We start from the raw sequence: 18,085 nt of genomic DNA, 5'->3' as shown, positions 1-18,085 counted from the left end.
AAACCACCGAAGTAGTTTTTCCATACCACCCAGAAGAAAGTAGGCAGTTCCATTCCTGAACTTAAGACACGCAGCATTAAAAAAAGGCCAGTACTTCTTTGAAGCTACCCACACCCAAATGTGCTATAACACGAACTGTTCTTTGTACCTAACATAGTTTCAAGAAAGTATTAAAATAAATAGGCCGTTATAAACATGTCTAGTCTGCTTTTTTTTTTTTAAACCCAAAAGGGCTTCCCTAAAGACCAAATTTATCTATACGATTCCAGGGATAATGAATTTTTAAAAAATGTCTAGAAGAACATAAAAAGCTATCAAATGTAATATACAAGCACAGGCATTGCTTACGAATATGTGAAATATGAACATACTCATTCCCTTCCATAAAGACACACGCCCAGATCTGGAATTCCCCTGAACCACCTGGAAGATGAGGGAGATAAAGTTCATCTCCACCTCTTCATCCTGTTCCCTTCCCCCTTGCTATTTCCCTCCTCAACACACTAACCTTTCCCTTCTTGAAGGCACCATCATTCAAGAATCACAAAAGCCATTTATTTAACTTCACTGCTGTTTTATTACTGTCATAGTCTCATTTCCTATTACTTTCTATCACATTTTTCATATATTAGAAGCTAAATATGTTCTCGTGGGCGGGCTGGGAAAGAAACCCCAACTCAGTTATGACTACTGCAGAAATGCATTCTGATTTCCAAACACCCTACTGCTAGGTTCCATCCAGTCCCTCACTGAAGGATGATTCTCTGATTACCTTTATATATCAGGTAGTTACAAGAAGTGCAAATACTTAGGAGAACATAGTGGGCCCTCCTTGTCACCCTCCCCACTTCTGCCCTTCCCAAAAGATTTACACTGGGGACATTTCTCTAGGACCTAGGTCAGAAATTCACTTTACAAAGCGATGTTTGTCTCACTGATATAACTAACTCAAATTTTATAAAAATAGAATAATCATATCCTTGGCTAAATTTAAGATTTTTAGATCTTTATTATTCAAGAACTTGATGAAAACACAGCAATGGAAAACTAGTTAGCTCTAAAAATAATAATGCAACCTTTTATTCTCCCAAAGTGTGCAAATTTCAGCTATCTCAAAAAAATGTTTTACTAAGCAGGACAGAATACACACACACACACACACACACACACACACACACACTTCTTCTTCCATACATTTTTGTAGTCTATATTTTTTTCTTCTATCTCTGACTAAAAATATGCCTCTAAAAGTGTAGAGTGACAGTCTACCACACAAAAACATACATATGGGCTGGCCGCAGTGACACACGCCTGTAATCCCAACACTCTGGGAGGCCGAGGTGGGCTGACATGAGGTCAGGAGATCAAGACCAGCCTGGCCAACATGGTGAAACCCCATCTCTATTAAAAGTACAAAAAATTAGTTGGGATAGTGGCAGTGCCTGTAATCCCAGCTACTCAGGAGGCTGAGGCAGGAGAATCTCTTGAACCCAGGAGGCGCAGGTTGCAATAAGCCAAGATTGCACCACTGCACGCCAGCCTGGGCGACAGAGTGAGACTCCATTTCCCAAAAAAGAAAAAAAAAAAAGCATATAGATAAAATATCATTTATCTGCTTTGGCAGGAAATGAGACCAAAGCAATACAGCTGGACAAAATACTGCAATTTAATTCCTAATATTTAATTGATACTCTTCATAATACTTATTCCTAATTCCTTTAAAAAAATTTGTTTCTTTCTTTTTCATAGAGATAGGGTCTCACTATGTTGCCCAGGCTGGTCTCGAACTCCTGGGCTTGAGCAATCCTTCTACCTCGGCCTCCCAAAGTGCTGAGATTACAGGCATGAGCCACCATGCCTGGCCCCTAATTCCTTATTAAAAGGAAAAAAGAAGAGCTTTACTGCCAAGAAAGAAAACTCAATGCTTCTGCTGCAATTTCAAATGCAGGGTAAGTATGCAAACAAACAGATTTGCCAGAATTGTGTGGCTATGATTCTAACACAAGAAACACCAAGTTAAAGAGGCATACAGATTTTTTATATTTCCTGAGCTGTCTCTGAAAATAACTTACAGGAAAGGGCTGCTGTTGAGTATTAGTCCCAACCCCCACCTTCTAACTGTGCATAATCTTATCTGTGCTACGACAACATGGAAATGTTCATAGGCTGTTAATGTATGCTCTAATCCTTACACTGAAATCCAACAATCCCATGAGTGGTAAATGTAACCAAAGAGAGAGGTCTTCTAGACTAGGTCCCCTGATTTACAATGAAAATCCCATAACAGGACTTGTAATGTCATTCAGCAGCTCTTCAAGACCAGTCTCAAATTTAAAATAGGGAGAAACAAAAACTTAGTACTTTGTTTCATCAGAGATGAGGGTATACTGATTCATTTAAGAGAAATAATTTTGAAGTTCAATTTATTTTGAATTCTGGTGCTTGAAGAAGACCAAAAGATAAATCCAAACCTGTCAAATGACAGGCACTTCTGGGCAAAGTTTCAAGGGACAACAATCCACATTTCTGATGCCACTTCCTCTCTTCTCAGTCCCAGTTTGCAATCTGGCTCCTTCTCCAACAGCACCACTAAAACTGCTCTCACCAACATTAAAAAACAACCTCCTAAAACCAGATCTAATCATGCCCATTTAAAAAAGACTTGGTTCAAGTGTTGCCATGTAGGTGATGTTTTCTTTAATACCCCATTCAGGGTACAACTAAGAAAAAGACAATTAGTAAAATCATGTATTATAAATTTCTGTCACCTCAATGGGCAGAAGTTCCCTGGGAGTAGGCATCACTTTTCACCTTTGAAAGTACAATGCTTGACATATGGTCAGTATCTGTGAAATAAATAAATCAAGGGTTTGCTAAGTTGCCTAGGAAAACCCAATTATCATACTTTTTCTTTGAAATGTTTATAATAAGAACAAACTGAAACAACACAGGAAAAACCTGGAATGTTTCCAGGGACAGTTTTCTTTATAGAATCAAGAAATCTGCCTCAATTTCAAAAAGAAAATTCCAACATTTGGACACTATTATTTTGCTGATTTGTCTACAGCCCTTGAATAAGGGTTACAGACAAAGGCTCAAAGCCTCAAATTTTAGGAACTTCTCTCTGAACATCAAACTTCTTAAATAAAAATAGTAGTAAATGGGTACCCATCACCTGAATATCAATAAGATAGATCCTTTGCCTGCTGGCTATTTTATGTTTATTATATCTGAAACATTTCAAGGAAGAGGTCTCATAACTATACTCCCAAAATGTCAGAATAATCCAGAGAGGCTCACAGTTGCACTACCAACAAAACTGCCTCTGAGAACTCGGAGCGGTGACTAAATGATGACCTATCTGGAACACCTAAAGCTATGGTTTCTCCAGCCATGGGAACTTCCCTTCCAGTCTCCTTCATCTTCAGGTTTGGCTGTTAGTCCTTTCTCCTCTGGGGTTTCCCAGTGCCACTCCTTACACCCCCATCCAGTCTCCTCCTCTGGTTTCTTCTACTCACTCTGCCAGGCATCAGAAACTCAATTAGCCGAATGATACAGTTAGCAAAGGAGAATGGGGAGGGAAAGAGAGAAGGGATTGGAATAAGGAGAAAAGGAGGTAGAGAAACTCACTGCCTACTAATTCCCAGCCACTACCCTACCCTTCCCCCTTATCACTCCTGACGACTTTCAGTCTTCCACACGCTCACCCAGCCCCCAGTTTCCTCATTCTTCCTTAGTCATCTCATCCTTCCCACAAACCCTGGGGCCCCAGGCCTTGTAGATTTGCTCCTCTGAGATCCCAGGTGCTTAACCCCACCCTGGCTACCGCCTCAGCCCCAGCTTGCATCACAGGGACACACGTGCATGCAGGCACACACACACACCCACAGTCAGAGATAATTCACCTCCCTTGGGCTGGGGTAGGGAGACGAGTGGAGGGGAAGACAAGACAGTAATGGTTAATATAACCTGGGGACTAAACTGAGGACTTCACCACCACTTCAAAACTGTTTCTTTGGGAAATACACTCTGAGTTCCAAATTATCACGAACTTTTAGAACACAATCCTATTAGGAAATGGGGACTGCCTACCATTACTTCCTGATAAATTGTAAACACGTTGTTATAAATTTGTAAATGTTGGCTAGGCATGGTGGCTGACGCCTGTAATTCCAGCACTTTGGGAGGCTAAGGCAGGAGGATCTCTTGAGACCAGGAGTTCGAGACTAGCCTGGGCAACAAGGTGAAACCCCATCTCTACAAAAAATACAAAAATTAGATGGGTGTGGTGGCACATGCCTGTGGCACCAGCTACCTGGGAGGCTGAAATGGGGGGATCACTTAACCCCAGGAGGTCAAGGCTACAAGTAAGCAGTGATGGTGCCACTGTACTCCAGCCTGGGCAACATAGCATGACTGTCTCAAAAAAAAAAAAAATGGTAAGCATTGGATTTATGAAACATCTATATTCTAAAGAATGCGACCATATGGGCTACACCCAAGCTTGTCAAAAGTCTGTTTACTAACCAGAATTTGGTTGGTCATATGTGTAGACTCTGTAAAATTCATGATTCAGTGAATTAGAGCCCTGACCCAGACTTTCTTCCCTGAAGGTTGAGAAACTAAGACACCCTTGTGATGACCCCAGCATAAAAATCTTAAACAGAGTTCATTTTCACTTTTTCTTATCATTTTAGAACCCCAGTCAGTGTACTGGATTTTGAATTAATTATTCTAAGGCATAGGTCTGTATTTTCAACAGCGAGATTACCAAACAAGACCCTTTGAGCTCACCTGAAATATACGCCTCACTGTTCATTTATTTGATCTCAGGGGGTCAAGGTGTCCTCCTCAGGAAGGATTGAATTTCTTTTCTCCTCTATTCAATGTTGTTTACAAGAGGAACAACCTCCCAGGCAATACTGTGATTCTGACCCTATGACTCAGGGCTTTTGATTCCTCTGGCACATTTTAGTAGTCTCAAGCCTGTTGCAGTCTCCCTGCTCCAGGCCTAAACAAAAGTCTCCTTGGAAAGCGATATTCAAAAGCAAAGCTCACCCAGCTTTTACCAGGCTGCCCTACTTGACAGCCTATAACCTGTCCAAAGCCGCCCTGGTTTCCTGTGGCCTCCAGAAAGAACTCTCCTTATGCCACTGGCTGGCTGCATCCATTAACCCCTTCTCACCAGCTTCCACCCAGTTGAGCACCAGGGCCCTAACAACCTAAGCAGCATACCAGATAAAAAACAAGCTCCAGGATTGGCAGAGATAATGGTAAGCCCTTAGGGTTTAAGCCCGATGGCCAACAGAAAACACACCCCAATGGCCAAACCTCCAATTTCAAGAAAAAATTGTACTCATTCACAAATAAAGTGATTTAAAAAAAAAAAGAAAAAATTTATCTTAGACAAGGATAGTAGTATATTGTGAAGAAGCCAACCAAACTTATTACACACAAAAAAATATGCAAAAGCATGTTAACAAAAAAAAGCATGTAGTACCAATAAATGGTTCTACAGAGAAGAGCAATCCTGAAAACAGACAATTTGAAATATTTATGCCAAGAACCAGGAGTGGGTGGCCCATGTCTGTAATCCCAGCACTTTGGGAGGCTGAGATGGGAGGATCACTTGAGCACAGGAATTTGAGATCAGCCTGGGCAATACAGGGAGACCCTATCTCTACAAAAAATAAAAAATAAAAATCAGCTGGGTGTCGTGGTATGCACCTGTGGTCCCAGCTACTTGGGAGGCTGAAGGTGGGTGGGGGATCACTTGAGCCCAGGAGTTACAGGCTGCGGTAAGCCTTGACTATACAACTGTACTCCACCCTGGGAGACAGAGGGGGGACCCTGTCTCCAAAGAGAAAAAAAAAAAAAAAAGAAAAAGAAGTATTTATGCCAAGGAAGGAGCTTTTTGCCTAGGTACTAATATTCAGGAAGCAGAAATATGAAAACAAAATGCGGCTGGCTGTGAGAAAAATTAGGCAAGGGAGGAAAGTAGCCTTTTTTAGGCAAAAGGAGGAAGGGCAGGAAAGACTGACTACGAGTAAAGAGAAATGCTATGAGAATATCTGACAGTTAAAGGAACTTAAAATAATTTACTTGGTACGCTGACTTGCTCGACAATTTTACACATTCAATTCACCCAACAATGCTTTTTTTTTTTTTTTTTGGAGCCTCCATGATATGCTTTGGCTGTGTCCCCACCCCAGTTTCATCTTGAATTGTGGTCCCCATAATCCCTACGTGTTGTGGGAGGGACCCGGTGGGAGGTAATTTAATCATGGGGTGGTTTTCCCCCAAGCTGCTGTTCTAGAGATAGTGAGTGAGTTCTGACAAGATCTGATGGTTCTATAAGGGGCTTTTCAATCTTTTGGTCTGCACTTCTCCTTGCAGCCCCCATGTAAAGAAGGACGTGTTTGCTCCCCCTTCCGCCATGATTATAAGTTTCCTGAAGCCTCCCCAGCCATGCTGAACTGTGAGTCAATTAAACATCTTTCCTTTATAAATTACCCAGGCTTGGGTATGTTTTTATTAGCAGCGTGAGAACGGACTAATACACCCCACTATGTGCCAAGTATTTTCTAGAAAATTCACATTTTAAGACTTGAATTTCAAAGACCTGAAGTTAGTGGACTAAGAACAATCTAAAGATTTCCAAAAGGGTCCATGTGCTTTTTTGTTAAACACAAACGAACATTAGAAATACAATGGAAAAGCTACCTATGCAACTATGGAGAGAAGGAAGCCCCTGCAGTGGTTGCTCCCTTGGCCTATTTTCATTCATTCTCTCTTAGACCCAATCAACATCTACTGATTCTACTAGGCCTCTTGCTTGGCTTTATCCAGGGCAAAGAGATGACTAGAACTCTTCATGGAGCTTAAAACCAAATACAGAACATCAGACATGCCAATACATAGTTATACATTAAGACAGCCTGAGATGAAAGGATATCACAGCATAACTGGGTGGTCAGAATAGGAAGTAAACACTTCTGACTAGGTAATTGTAGAAGCTTAATGAAGCCAAAGACTGAGGGGGTGGATTATCGAGGATGGGCACGATTTTAATAAGAGAGATGGAGTAGGTATTCCACAGGTAGGAAGCGCACATAGAAAAGTGAGAAACAGGCCCAGTGCAGTGACTCACGCCTGTAATCCCAACACTTTGGGAGGCAAAGGCAGGAGGATTGCTTGAGCCCAGGAGTTCAAGATCAGCCTGGGCATGATGGCAAAACCCTGTCTCTACAAAAAATACAAAAATTATCTAGGCATGGTAGCATGCACCTATAGTCCCAGCTACTCAAGGAGGCTGAGATGGGAGGACTGCTTGAGCCTGGGGGGTCGAGGCTGCAGTGAGCCATGATCATACCACTGCACTCCAGCCTGGGTGACAGAGTAAGACCTCATCTCAAAAAAAACAAAAAAATTAAATTAAATTAAATTATTTTAAAAGTGAGAAATAAAGAGTAGTTACGTGTTTCCTGCATTTTTCCTATATCCACTTGAGGTCAGCGATTAGCTATCAACAGGTAAAATGACCAATCTTCAAAGAGTGGTGAACTTCTAAAAATGTGGAGGTTCCACCTGATAAGGGCGCCACACGTAAATGCCTGCATATTTCAGTAACTTCAGATTTCTTACACCTAGCAAATAAATGTCATTGAATTGGCCAATTTCCTACCCCAGGTTTCCTGATATGACTTCTGAGCTGGTATCTGGAGGCCCAGGACCTCTCTGTTCCATGCCTTCCTTGCAGCGGCACCTACACTGCCACTGGTTCAAATTCTTTGAATTTGAAAATAAATTAAATAAAATACATTAACTACTTCAAGCTTGTATTGCAAATACCATTCCAACTGTGTGCTAAAAGGAGGCTGCACTTGAGAATAATTTAATACACATTTCCTAAACTATTCCTTCAACCACGTGTTTTTTCCCCCCTGCATTCCTAACTCACCAGGCTGTTGAAGGTTAATTGCAACGATGCATGCAAAAGTGTCTGTCTGGCACCTGTTACCTGGAATGCTGATGTCTGGGTCCAAGTTGCAGCTGGCCATCTGGAGCTTCATACAGCTCTTCTACCTCATACACATTTGCATCAGCGTCCTCCATGCTGCTGGAATTCTGCCATTCCAACTCTTGAGTTTTCCGTATAGCCATAATAAATGGCAAGTTCTCGTACTCTGGTATTTCCTCATAATGGCGTATATTTTCATACTCCGGTGCACAGAGGCTTGTAACAGACTTGTAAGGTGCCTGAGATGATGACTCCCGGGACAGCATTTGGTCATCCAAAGACTCAGCTCTCAGACCATTAGCTGCACTGGTCTGGCCCCGAGACTTCTTCCTCTTCTTTTGAGATTCCAGGCTATAGTTTTCTGTGGAATATGCCTTGATGGGTTTACTTCTCTTCTCCTCTCCTACCAACAAGCCTTGCCAATCACTTTCAATCCCCTTCTGCTCCCCACTGGAGAGGTGGCCTGTGGTGGTGTCTCCGAGTTGGCTACTCTTGGACCAAAATTTTTGAAAGTCACTCTTCGTGAAACAGATGGACAGTTTCATGCTGAGCAACTTTTTAAAAGAGTTTTTCTTTGTAGAGTCTTTGCAAGGCTTAGTGCACTTTTCCACATCCATAGCAGATAACGATTTTGCTCTGGGCTTGGTTAGGGCTGTTGAAGGCTCACTGTTTGACGATACGGTGACAGATTTTAAGGATTCTGGGTTCCCTGAAAACGGTAAAATAGGATGAGGTAACTTCCACACTGGCTTTTCTGAAGCCCGTTTAGGCATATCAAAGGAGGATGACACACCACAGTTTTGGGCACACAAATGCTGAAGGTGATTTCTTTCTAGACTCTTCTCTGAACTTTTTTCTTCACTTGAAGGATAAGAACTTTTTTCCACAAGCTCCTCGGAGGCAGCCTTTTTAAGCACTCCTGTAGCAGGCAAGCTATGTCTTTGAGGTTTTTTGGGGACAATTCGTAGAGAATTTTCCTCTTTTATAACAGATTCCTTTTGCATTTGAGGGGCAGAAACTCCCAGGTTTCTCCCAGATTGCGAATGTTCATTGCAAGTTAATTTGAGCTGCTTAGGCAGGCTCATAGATAGAGTACATCTTAAAAAATCGGTCCCTTCGTCCACAGCAAGCGACATACTAGAACCATCTACAGTTGTGCTGTCAGAACTCAAATTAGAGTCTGTATCAAAAGAAGGTGCCATTTTTTCAAAGGAAGATGTTTCATCACCCATGGCTTTCTGTGAATTGACTAAGTCCTGTGCGTCACTGTTGGATTCCATATTCAATTCACTTCTATTTCCCAGCTTCATTTTATCCACCTGTTCCTGCTTACACAAAACATTCTGATGAAGAACACTGATTTTATTGATTTTCAAACTATTTTCAGTAAGACAGGAAGAGCTACTGTCTGAATTCCCTGGTTCTTCAGTGCTTTCACTAGGAGTATCTACACACTTTTGGCGTAACAGACGAGCAGTTCGTGTCTTTCTGGGCTTGGGAGTTGGAAATTTTGGGGTATATGGTACTAAATGAATTTCTAAGGGACCAAGGTCTTTGACTTCTGATTTCTTACTAACTCCATCTGAAGATATAAAAGTACTCCTTTTCCCATTTTCCAGAGCCTCTAGTTCAGATGACTGAAAGCAATTATTGCTTTTTTCACTGTCATCCTGGCAAGTTTCAAAATTTTCACATTCATCACTAGGAAGCTGTAAGTGGCAACTGTGATGATCAGGAACTTTTTCAAAGCTGGATGGGGAAGGTGACAAATCTGCAAATTCAATTCTGAATTGTCCATTTGAATTACAGCCACCATTCATTTCTGGGCTGTCTGTGGGCCTGTGCTTCTGTGCGGAAATAAAAGGTGGCATTCGGTGTATTAAGGCATCTTTGAGCTTCTCTTCTAAAATGCTTGCCTTTAAAACAACCCCACCCTGATTCTTGGCTTTTTCACCATACAAATCATATTTACTCCTAGTTTTTATAGTCAAAGTCTCATCAATTTTACTGTTTTCTAAATTTGCATTCATTTCCAGGGGCTCTAAAACAAGCTGCTTTACACACAAATTCTCTTTATGGCCCAGCTTATGGATACACTCAGAACTGCAGGAACACATTGGTGAAATACAATCACTGCTCTGATCACCTTCATATTTACAATTAAAGTTGTCAGTGCTTTCAGCTAATTCCTGTTTATGCCCTTCCAGGTTCAACATGATTTTCCTTGATGGTGACTGCCCAATGTCTCGAACAGGTGAGCTCTTCAGGACTTTTGGTTTTGGGGCTATTGCTGGTTTCATTTTCTTTGTTGGCTGTGGAACACTAGAAATCACAATGTCGGGTTTAGGTGCAATAGGAGGTGGAGCTGGCTTATTATTTGCCACAACAAACTTGGGCTTGGGGGCCACTGGTGGCTTCTTCATCTCTAGAAAGGAAAAAATAATAATTTGATGTCAAAACAACCAAAGCACAAAATGATACATGATTAAATCTGATAGCATTTTTTATTTTTAACAATATGACCTTGCCTTTTACGGAATATGTTACATTATATAGTATCAATATTACTCCTGAAAATTCCTTAAATTGTCTTTCAATTCCATACATAGCTTTGGGTCTATTGTACATTTTTAAATAAATCCAATACAGTTTGTTTCTCCAACTTTGGAACTGGTTACCATATCTTTTTTTCTTCTTCTTCTTCTTCTTTTTTTGTGAGACGGAGTCTTGCCCTGTCACCCAGGCTGGAGTGCAGTGATGCGATCTCGGCTCACTGCAACCTCTGCCTCCAGGGTTCAAGTGATTCTCCTGCCTCAGCCTTCTGAGTAGCTGGGATTACAAGTGCGCGCCACCACATCCGGCTAAGTTTTGTATTTTTAGTAGAGGCGGGGTTTCACCATGTTGATCAGGCTGGTCTCGAACTCCTGACCTCGTGATCCACCCACCTCAGCCTCCCAAAGTGCTGGGATTATAGGCGTGAGCCACCGTGCCCAGCCCATCATATCTTTCATTGACAATAAATGAAATAATTGACTTCAGTTTGGGACCCACATAGTAGTTCTTCAATTCATTTGCCAAGTGCTGAAAGTTGAATTTGCCTAAGTTAAATGTAGGATGCAACTCTTTAAACTTCTCATGTGAATAAGCAGTAGTAGTCTTCTATCTCAAGGATAATATAATTGAGTTGTATAAATAAATGCCTTTTATCAATGATCTGTCTACCTCAATAGATAGCACCCCAAAACAATATTAAAAAAGGAAGACAGAAATCAGAAATTTTCTAAATTTAAAAACTGAAAATTAACTCTTTGGTATTATTTAAGGCTCATAATAAACCTGGTATTTCTTTCTGCAAGAGTTATTAGTTGGGAATTTTCATTATATTCCTTTACGGAGTTCTATTTTTTAAAAAGTCACATGTCTAGGCCCTACCCCAGAGTGAACTAGTTAGAGTTTCTGGGGATAGATCCTGGACATCTGGACATCTTTTAAGTTCCACAGGTGGTTATGTTGTTTATCCCTCATTAACATCCACTGTTCTAGTATATTTTTAAAAGATAACCACAATTTCTAGTGTAGCAATTCTTCCTAGACATTATATATAAGGTATTTAACTAACACCTATTATACAATGCTACATCGGTACAGATCTGCTCCTATACTATAGGAACCTAATAAAAACATTACACAAAAGACCTACAAAGCGAAAAGATAAATAAAGCCTGTATATCTGTAAGTTCCCTTACGTTCTTAAACCTACACTGTCATATTATTGATCATATTTCCCCAAGGAGACGTGAGATAAAAAATATTTTATCTTTTACGTTTATATTTGTTCGTTTGACAGGATCTAACACTTAATAAAAACTTAATTTACTGAAAAAACTTTTCAAAATATCTGCTGCAAAGGACTGCCGGATGTTTTTTAATTACTTGAATAGACAGGGGCTCTGATATTTCATTTGGTGATGACTTCCTTTTGAACAAAGGAAATTAGTCACGACACTTGGGAAGCTATTACACGGAACTGAGTTTTATTAAAAAAAGAGGAGTAGGGTGCTCTACTTCCTTTTACCAACCAAGGAAGAATTCCCTAAATCTCTACTTCTATGTGTGCAATAAAGATTATATGATGTATATGATGATATATGTCTTCTCACTCAATTTCTAGGTATAATGTCATCATCAATAAAAAAATTAATTATTTTTGAAATAATGCAAATTCCTATACTACATAACTTCAGTTAGCTGTTCAATAAGCATAGTTGATTTTGTCTGAGTTTTTAGGCAGAAAATAACTGAAAAACCCTTCAAATCCTAGTGAGAAACCTAGTTGTAAATGTCTATTAAGTTAAACCCTCCATTTATTAAGTCAAGTCTTAAGAGAAAGTATGAATGCCTTAGGCCTCTTCCCAACAGCCCATCTTACTCAGTTAAGACTGTCAAGTTCATTTTATTTCTGTAACCATTATCAAAACATCCTACCTCTGGGATTTTTAAAATAATTTTTTAAAAATTAGTTTTGGCAGCCTGGCATAGTGGCTCATGCCTGTAATCCCAGCACCTTGGGAGGCCAAGGTGGGAGGATTGCTTGAGCTCAGAAATTGGAGACCAGCCTGGGCAACACAGTAAGACCCCGTCTCCATGAAAACAAAAAAAAATAGTTTCGAAAATGAAGAGTTCTTGAGATTGGCCGTACCATATGAATGTACTTAACACTTCTGAACTATACACTTAAAAATGAGTAAGACAGTAAATTTATCTTACGTGCTATTTTACCACAGTTGGAAGAAAACTTCATCTCATCAAATTAATCTTTTACTTTCCGTATCTTAGAACCTTGTCAGAAGCTTTAGGGTCATGTAAATATCATTTTTTAAAAATCCCTGGTACCAATTTTACTTTTTAAAAAATGTGTTTTGTACACAAATCTGCTTCCAAGAGATATAAATTCCTGTTCTAGTGTCACAGAAATTCAATTAACTACGTATGAGCTGGAGTTGATTCCCAATAAATATAGCAAAGCCCTATTATGTACATAAAGCCCTCAACGCATACTCACTGAATTCAATTAATAACTGTGAACTTGGGCTTGCCACTGTTAGTCAACTGTGTATTGAAGGAAGTCAAAGACATAACTCAGGGAGCTGGCTAACCTAATTGTGGGCCTTGTGCAGACCTGGCTGCCTCACTTTCCTTCCTTATAAATGGGGGAGTTGAACAGGCCTTAAAGCCCATAGCAATCTGAGATGATAACTTCTGAGATACTCATTTCAGAAGAACCTTATGTACTGTGGCCTCTTTCTCCTGCGTTGATGTTTTTTCAGTGCACCTTTGTCTGTGTTCAGCATAAGACACAAGCTCCAGAAGGGCAGGCACTTTGTCTCATTCACTGATGTATCCCAGTGCTAACAACAGGGCCTGGGAATAATCACAGCTGCCACATACACATCCTCTTTAATATGTCTCCATAACAGAAAATTTCTTCTTTAAAAATAATCACACTCAAAACTGTACATCCATTTTAATGTAGAATAATATTTTGAAAAGTTAGCAGGAATCAATTTCAATAGGATTATTGAATAATTCCTTAATTATTAATAGGAACAAGTGTTCAACTAAGTCACTGGTATAGCAATATCCAAAATCCTTCATTATTTTTTTTTTCATGGCTCTATTTTGGAAGAAACACAACTCAAAAAATAATAAGCCATTATATTATGGTCTACTCCAATGTGAAATAAGTGCATGACATTTGGCAACAAAGCTAGCACCTTTGGATCTTAATACTGTATCAACAGTCAGACCCAAAGCTTCTTAGAGCAAAGCAGCAAATCTTTTATTTACACAGCTGTTTGGCTCCAGGGAAATATAAGGTAAGAAAGTAAAGCACTAGTACCATTTTACTATTACAAACATACTCGTCATCTGTTACACACAGATGGCTGTGGTTCATATGTACACTCTCTGGCTACTGGACCAGCCAAAATGCAAAGCACAGACAATGAGACAGTGACCTGTACATGTTCAAAAGGACACAAAATATATACCTATTATATACCTATATATACCTATAATTCTCTCTCCTTTTTTCTTTTCTTTCTTTTTTTTTTTTTTTTGTGACAGAGTCTTGCTCTGTCACCCAGGCTAGAGTGCAGTGGCTCGATCTTGGCTCACCACAACCTCTGCCTCCCCGGATCAAGCAATTTTCATCTCAGCCTCCCGAATAGCTGGGACTACAGGTGCACCCCACCACACCTGGCTAATTTTTGTATTTTTAGTAGAGACAGGGTTTTGCCATGTTGGCCTGGCTGGTCTCGAACTCCTGACCTCAAGTGATCCACCCGCCTTGGCCTCCCAAAGTGATGGAATTACAGGCGTGAGCCACCGCGCCCAGCCTCTCCTTTCTCATATATAGCTTAAAATAATTCTGAAATTTCCACTAAGGGCAGATTATTTTATAGATGCAGAAAAACAAAGCAAGCTTTTCTGCTGGACACATACAACCTAGATGTTCTACAACGTTCCTTTTATTTTCTTAAATTAAACCAACCCTTCCAAATACCACAGATTAGATTCAAAAGCAAAAATCCCCTCCCTTAACTTCAAATAACCTTCCTAAACGTTTCAATGAATTTGACTATTGTTCCCAAAAAGCACCATAATCAGCTTGTAAGAACTATGTATACATATAAGAATGGGTAGAAATAAAACCCCAGTTCTCTTCCATATTCCCCATCTAGACACCAGAAAGAATTATAATAAATCCAACAGATGGGTGAGCAAAAAAGTAGTCGATGCTTCTCAGCCAGCAATGCTAAAAACCAACCAACTCGGCTAGACACAGGAAGTGTCCCACTTTAAACACCATAAAAATTTCTGTGGATTTCTTTAATTGTAAAGTTGATAAAATACAAAAATAGCTTGCATTATTTTAGGATAATTCAAATGCAAGAATCATGAACTTCCAGTCTGGGCCCTAGAAATTGGGTTTACATAAATGTCAAATTACATGCTTCTGTGCCTGTTCCTTATAAACTGTTAAGACTGGAATTGAAAACTGATACATATAAGATACGGTTATTTTAATACATTTGACACCTCCACAAAGGAAAGAACTAAAACTGGCTGGAAGGATTTTAAAATTTCCAACCACTTTTAATTTAAATCAATTTCTTGATCGAAGGTAAGGCACAGAAATGTAGGATGAAAATAATTTACCTTATGTAAGTATAAAGCCTCCCTTTGGCAAAGAAAAGAGAGTTTATAAAGATATCTCATATAAGTGCATATAACATCAAAAAGGAAAGACCCACACAACACCTACTTCTTGCTTTCTTTTCCTATTGGCTAACTTCTTGTTTCGTTTGTTGTAATCTGATCACAGGGAGCAATGCAACACAATATATCTAGGCTTTAGAAATAATACAAATCAGAACATTTGAGTGCTGTTTGACAGTTTCAGGTTGCAAGAATTTTAAACAAATGCCAAGTAAAGCAATGAAAATTTAATCTGATACTTAAGTGCTGATTCTGGAAGTAACTTTGAGAAGAAGCTTTAAACTATTTCACTATAAAATTTCTAATGAAAGTTTGTTTCAACATGGACAAAAACGTAAAATAATCCGTAACACTCTACTTAATACATAAGTTCTGGTTTAAAAAATAACCTATGTACTTATAAAGTGAACGTAACACCACTTTGGTAATTATTTTGTAAAACAGAAATTGTTCCTTAAGAATGTTCAGAAACACAACGTCTAGAATTGCTGAAAATCCACACAAAGATAGAGGCTTTGTCATTTGGATGAAGGGGAAAGAACTATGGGAGGCAGACAGAAAATAAAGCTTTGTTTACCCTAATCAGGTAGAAACAAAGTATCTGTAATTGGGTGCAGACAAGCAAAAAAAAAACAAACAAAAACAAAAACAAAAAAAACCTCAACAATCTCAACTCCTCTGCTTCTCAGGTAACAGAGGTAAAATCACCAGGACATGACAATGTGTACGCCTCTTTAAAATGGGTAAAAGGTTTACCAGCAGATACAAGATTGAAAGTGACTCACTTAGTGGCCAAATTGAACACGCTGAGAACACTGCCTTTGCCTATAATAACTGATTTATTAACTTGGGAATCTACACTATTTTCACATGCAAAGGCGAAGTCCTCGCACTGCTGGAGAGATGAGCGAACGCCCTTTACACATCGCATTTCACCTGGTGCAGAGCCCCCAGCACAGTCCCCCTTGGAAGGGAGATCCCGAGAAATCCCGGGTTTCCAAACAGCCTCTCTGGGCAGGAAAAGACGAGAAATCAGGCAGCGAATCCCATTAGCTCCGCGCTTGCCGAGGTGCTCGGCAAAGGTACGGGGCACACAACTCGCCCACCCCGGCGAAGAAAGTTGCTCGCGAGCCCAAGCCTAGCAGCGCTCGCCACAAACTTTCCCGCGGCAGCGCGAGCGCCGTCACTTACCGGCTGCAGAAGTCATGATTCCCCGGTGCAGCTCGCTTCCCCGCTCGGCCCCTCAATCCATGTTCCCCTTTCAGTCCATTGTTCCCACAGTTCGGGTAGAAGAGAAAAGCCCCCGCAGCGCCCACATTCCGTCCCGCCGCCCCGCGGCGCAGCCTGAGCGCCACACAAAGGACGCGGCCGGCTCCAGCGACCCTGCGGGGCTCCCGGGCGCGAGCCGCCGGGGGCGGGCGGGCGAGCACTAGCACCGCCCCGCAGAGCTGCACGCTGACAGCCAGGCGCGGGAACGAGCAGTGCTCTCTTCGGCTCCGCTGGCGCGTGCCCTTCTCGGGCTCCAAAAATCAGCAGTGCTCCGGGCGCCCCCTGCTAGTCGCGGCCGTAAAAGGCAGACAAAAGCCCTAGCCTCCTCCAATCGGAGGGCTCGAGCTTCAGCTCGCTCCCGCCTCTCTCGCTTACACGCTCACTCTTTTCTCCAATATGCGGGCTCGAAAAGGGGGCGTGAGCGGCGAGGCATGTTGGGAATTGTAGTTTTCTAGACCCACGGGACGGGCAGGAGCCGGAGCTCCGTGCCGCCTGTTCTCCCGCCTTCATTTCCCATCGTGCTGAGGCGGGTGGCATGGCGGAGAAGGATGACACCGGAGTTTGACGAAGAGGTGGTTTTTGAGGTAAGAGGAAAATGGCGGTGGGTGTGGATTGCCTTTGTTTGAGAAGGACGAGACGGAAAGCAGGGAGGCAAGGCGTTCCCGGGGCGTGGGATCGGGTGAGGCGCTCCAGCTGGCCTCGACCACCGAACCCCAGCGATTTCAGGGCCTAGTGTCCGTCGTCGCCTGACAGGTGTAGCCAGAGGCGCCCTGGCCGTGGCCGGCCTCTATCTCGGGCCCCCCCAGAATTCCCAGACGGTGCCCGGTTGCCAGGCCCTGGGCTGGAGCGGTGTCTCTTCCTTCCTGGGAATGGATGTGCCGCGTGGGGACTGCGCCCGGCTGGGGCGGGGCCGAATCGTGCCTTTTAGATAGTCACAACTTAGCCTCCTCCTTTTCCATCCGCGATTTTTTTGGGTCAGTATCCAGAAGTGCTTCAGGTCACTGTTGACCGTCAAGGCGTGGCCCTCGGAATGAAGGCAGCAGGTGCCCGTTTTCTAACACGGTTTAAAGTCTATATGTGGGACCTACTGTGGGTGGTTAGGGCCGGGGCATCTCAGCGTCTAGATTCGATTCTTTTGTCCTTTGCTGTTGCGCTAGGTGTAGCCAGTTCTTCTGACTCGAGGCTCTAGATGTGAGTGCTTTTGTGTGGGACTATTTTAAGACGTTCTCTGCCATCTTGAATGAAAAAAATCGGGCGAGTGTTTTTGATGCCATTTTTTCCAGACACAGGTCAAAACTCGCACCCCTGTACATATGTGTATTGCATGTATACACTTTACTTTTATTTATCCAACTAGATTTTAAGAAAATTTAAAAATGAAGTGGCCCATGCCATACAGCGAGAGAGCGAGGCACAGACAGGACAGAATGCTAAATGTTGAAATATGTACAAACTGTCATTGAAGGATTAATTTCTGTTCTTGCGGCCTCCCAGAGGCTACACCCAGTACGCGAT

The 18,085-nt window shown here is 41.5% G+C and overlaps 2 protein-coding genes across 26 annotated transcripts in view; one reads left to right on the top strand and one right to left on the bottom strand.

The window, feature by feature from the left end:
* Positions 1-16,735, bottom strand: part of FGD6 (FYVE, RhoGEF and PH domain containing 6) — a 140,287-nt gene extending 123,552 nt beyond the window's left edge. Inside the window, exons 1-2 of the mRNA XM_030819830.1 lie at positions 16,493-16,735; positions 8,021-10,445 (exon numbers count right to left, since the gene is read on the bottom strand). Of these exons, the coding sequence (XP_030675690.1) occupies positions 8,021-10,445; positions 16,493-16,508 (2,441 nt within the window). The 5' untranslated portion in view covers positions 16,509-16,735. The remainder of the gene's footprint in view (positions 1-8,020; positions 10,446-16,492) is intronic.
* A 278-nt stretch (positions 16,736-17,013) lies between these two features.
* Positions 17,014-18,085, top strand: part of VEZT (vezatin, adherens junctions transmembrane protein) — an 83,148-nt gene continuing 82,076 nt past the window's right edge. For 11 of the 25 annotated variants that reach the window (XM_030819825.1, XM_030819824.1, XM_004089147.3 and 8 more), the window contains exon 1: positions 17,014-17,154. In XM_030819825.1, coding sequence (XP_030675685.1) covers positions 17,119-17,154 — 36 coding nt within the window. In that variant the 5' untranslated portion in view covers positions 17,014-17,118. Of the gene's footprint in view, positions 17,614-18,085 lie in introns of all 25 variants that reach the window. The other 14 variants (XM_030819821.1, XM_030819811.1, XM_030819808.1 and 11 more) reach the window with 9 other exon arrangements.

This window comes from Nomascus leucogenys, chromosome 10 (assembly GCF_006542625.1).
Source record: "Nomascus leucogenys isolate Asia chromosome 10, Asia_NLE_v1, whole genome shotgun sequence".
Lineage (NCBI taxonomy): Eukaryota > Metazoa > Chordata > Mammalia > Primates > Hylobatidae > Nomascus > Nomascus leucogenys.
This window is presented reverse-complemented; position numbering and strand designations above follow the sequence as displayed.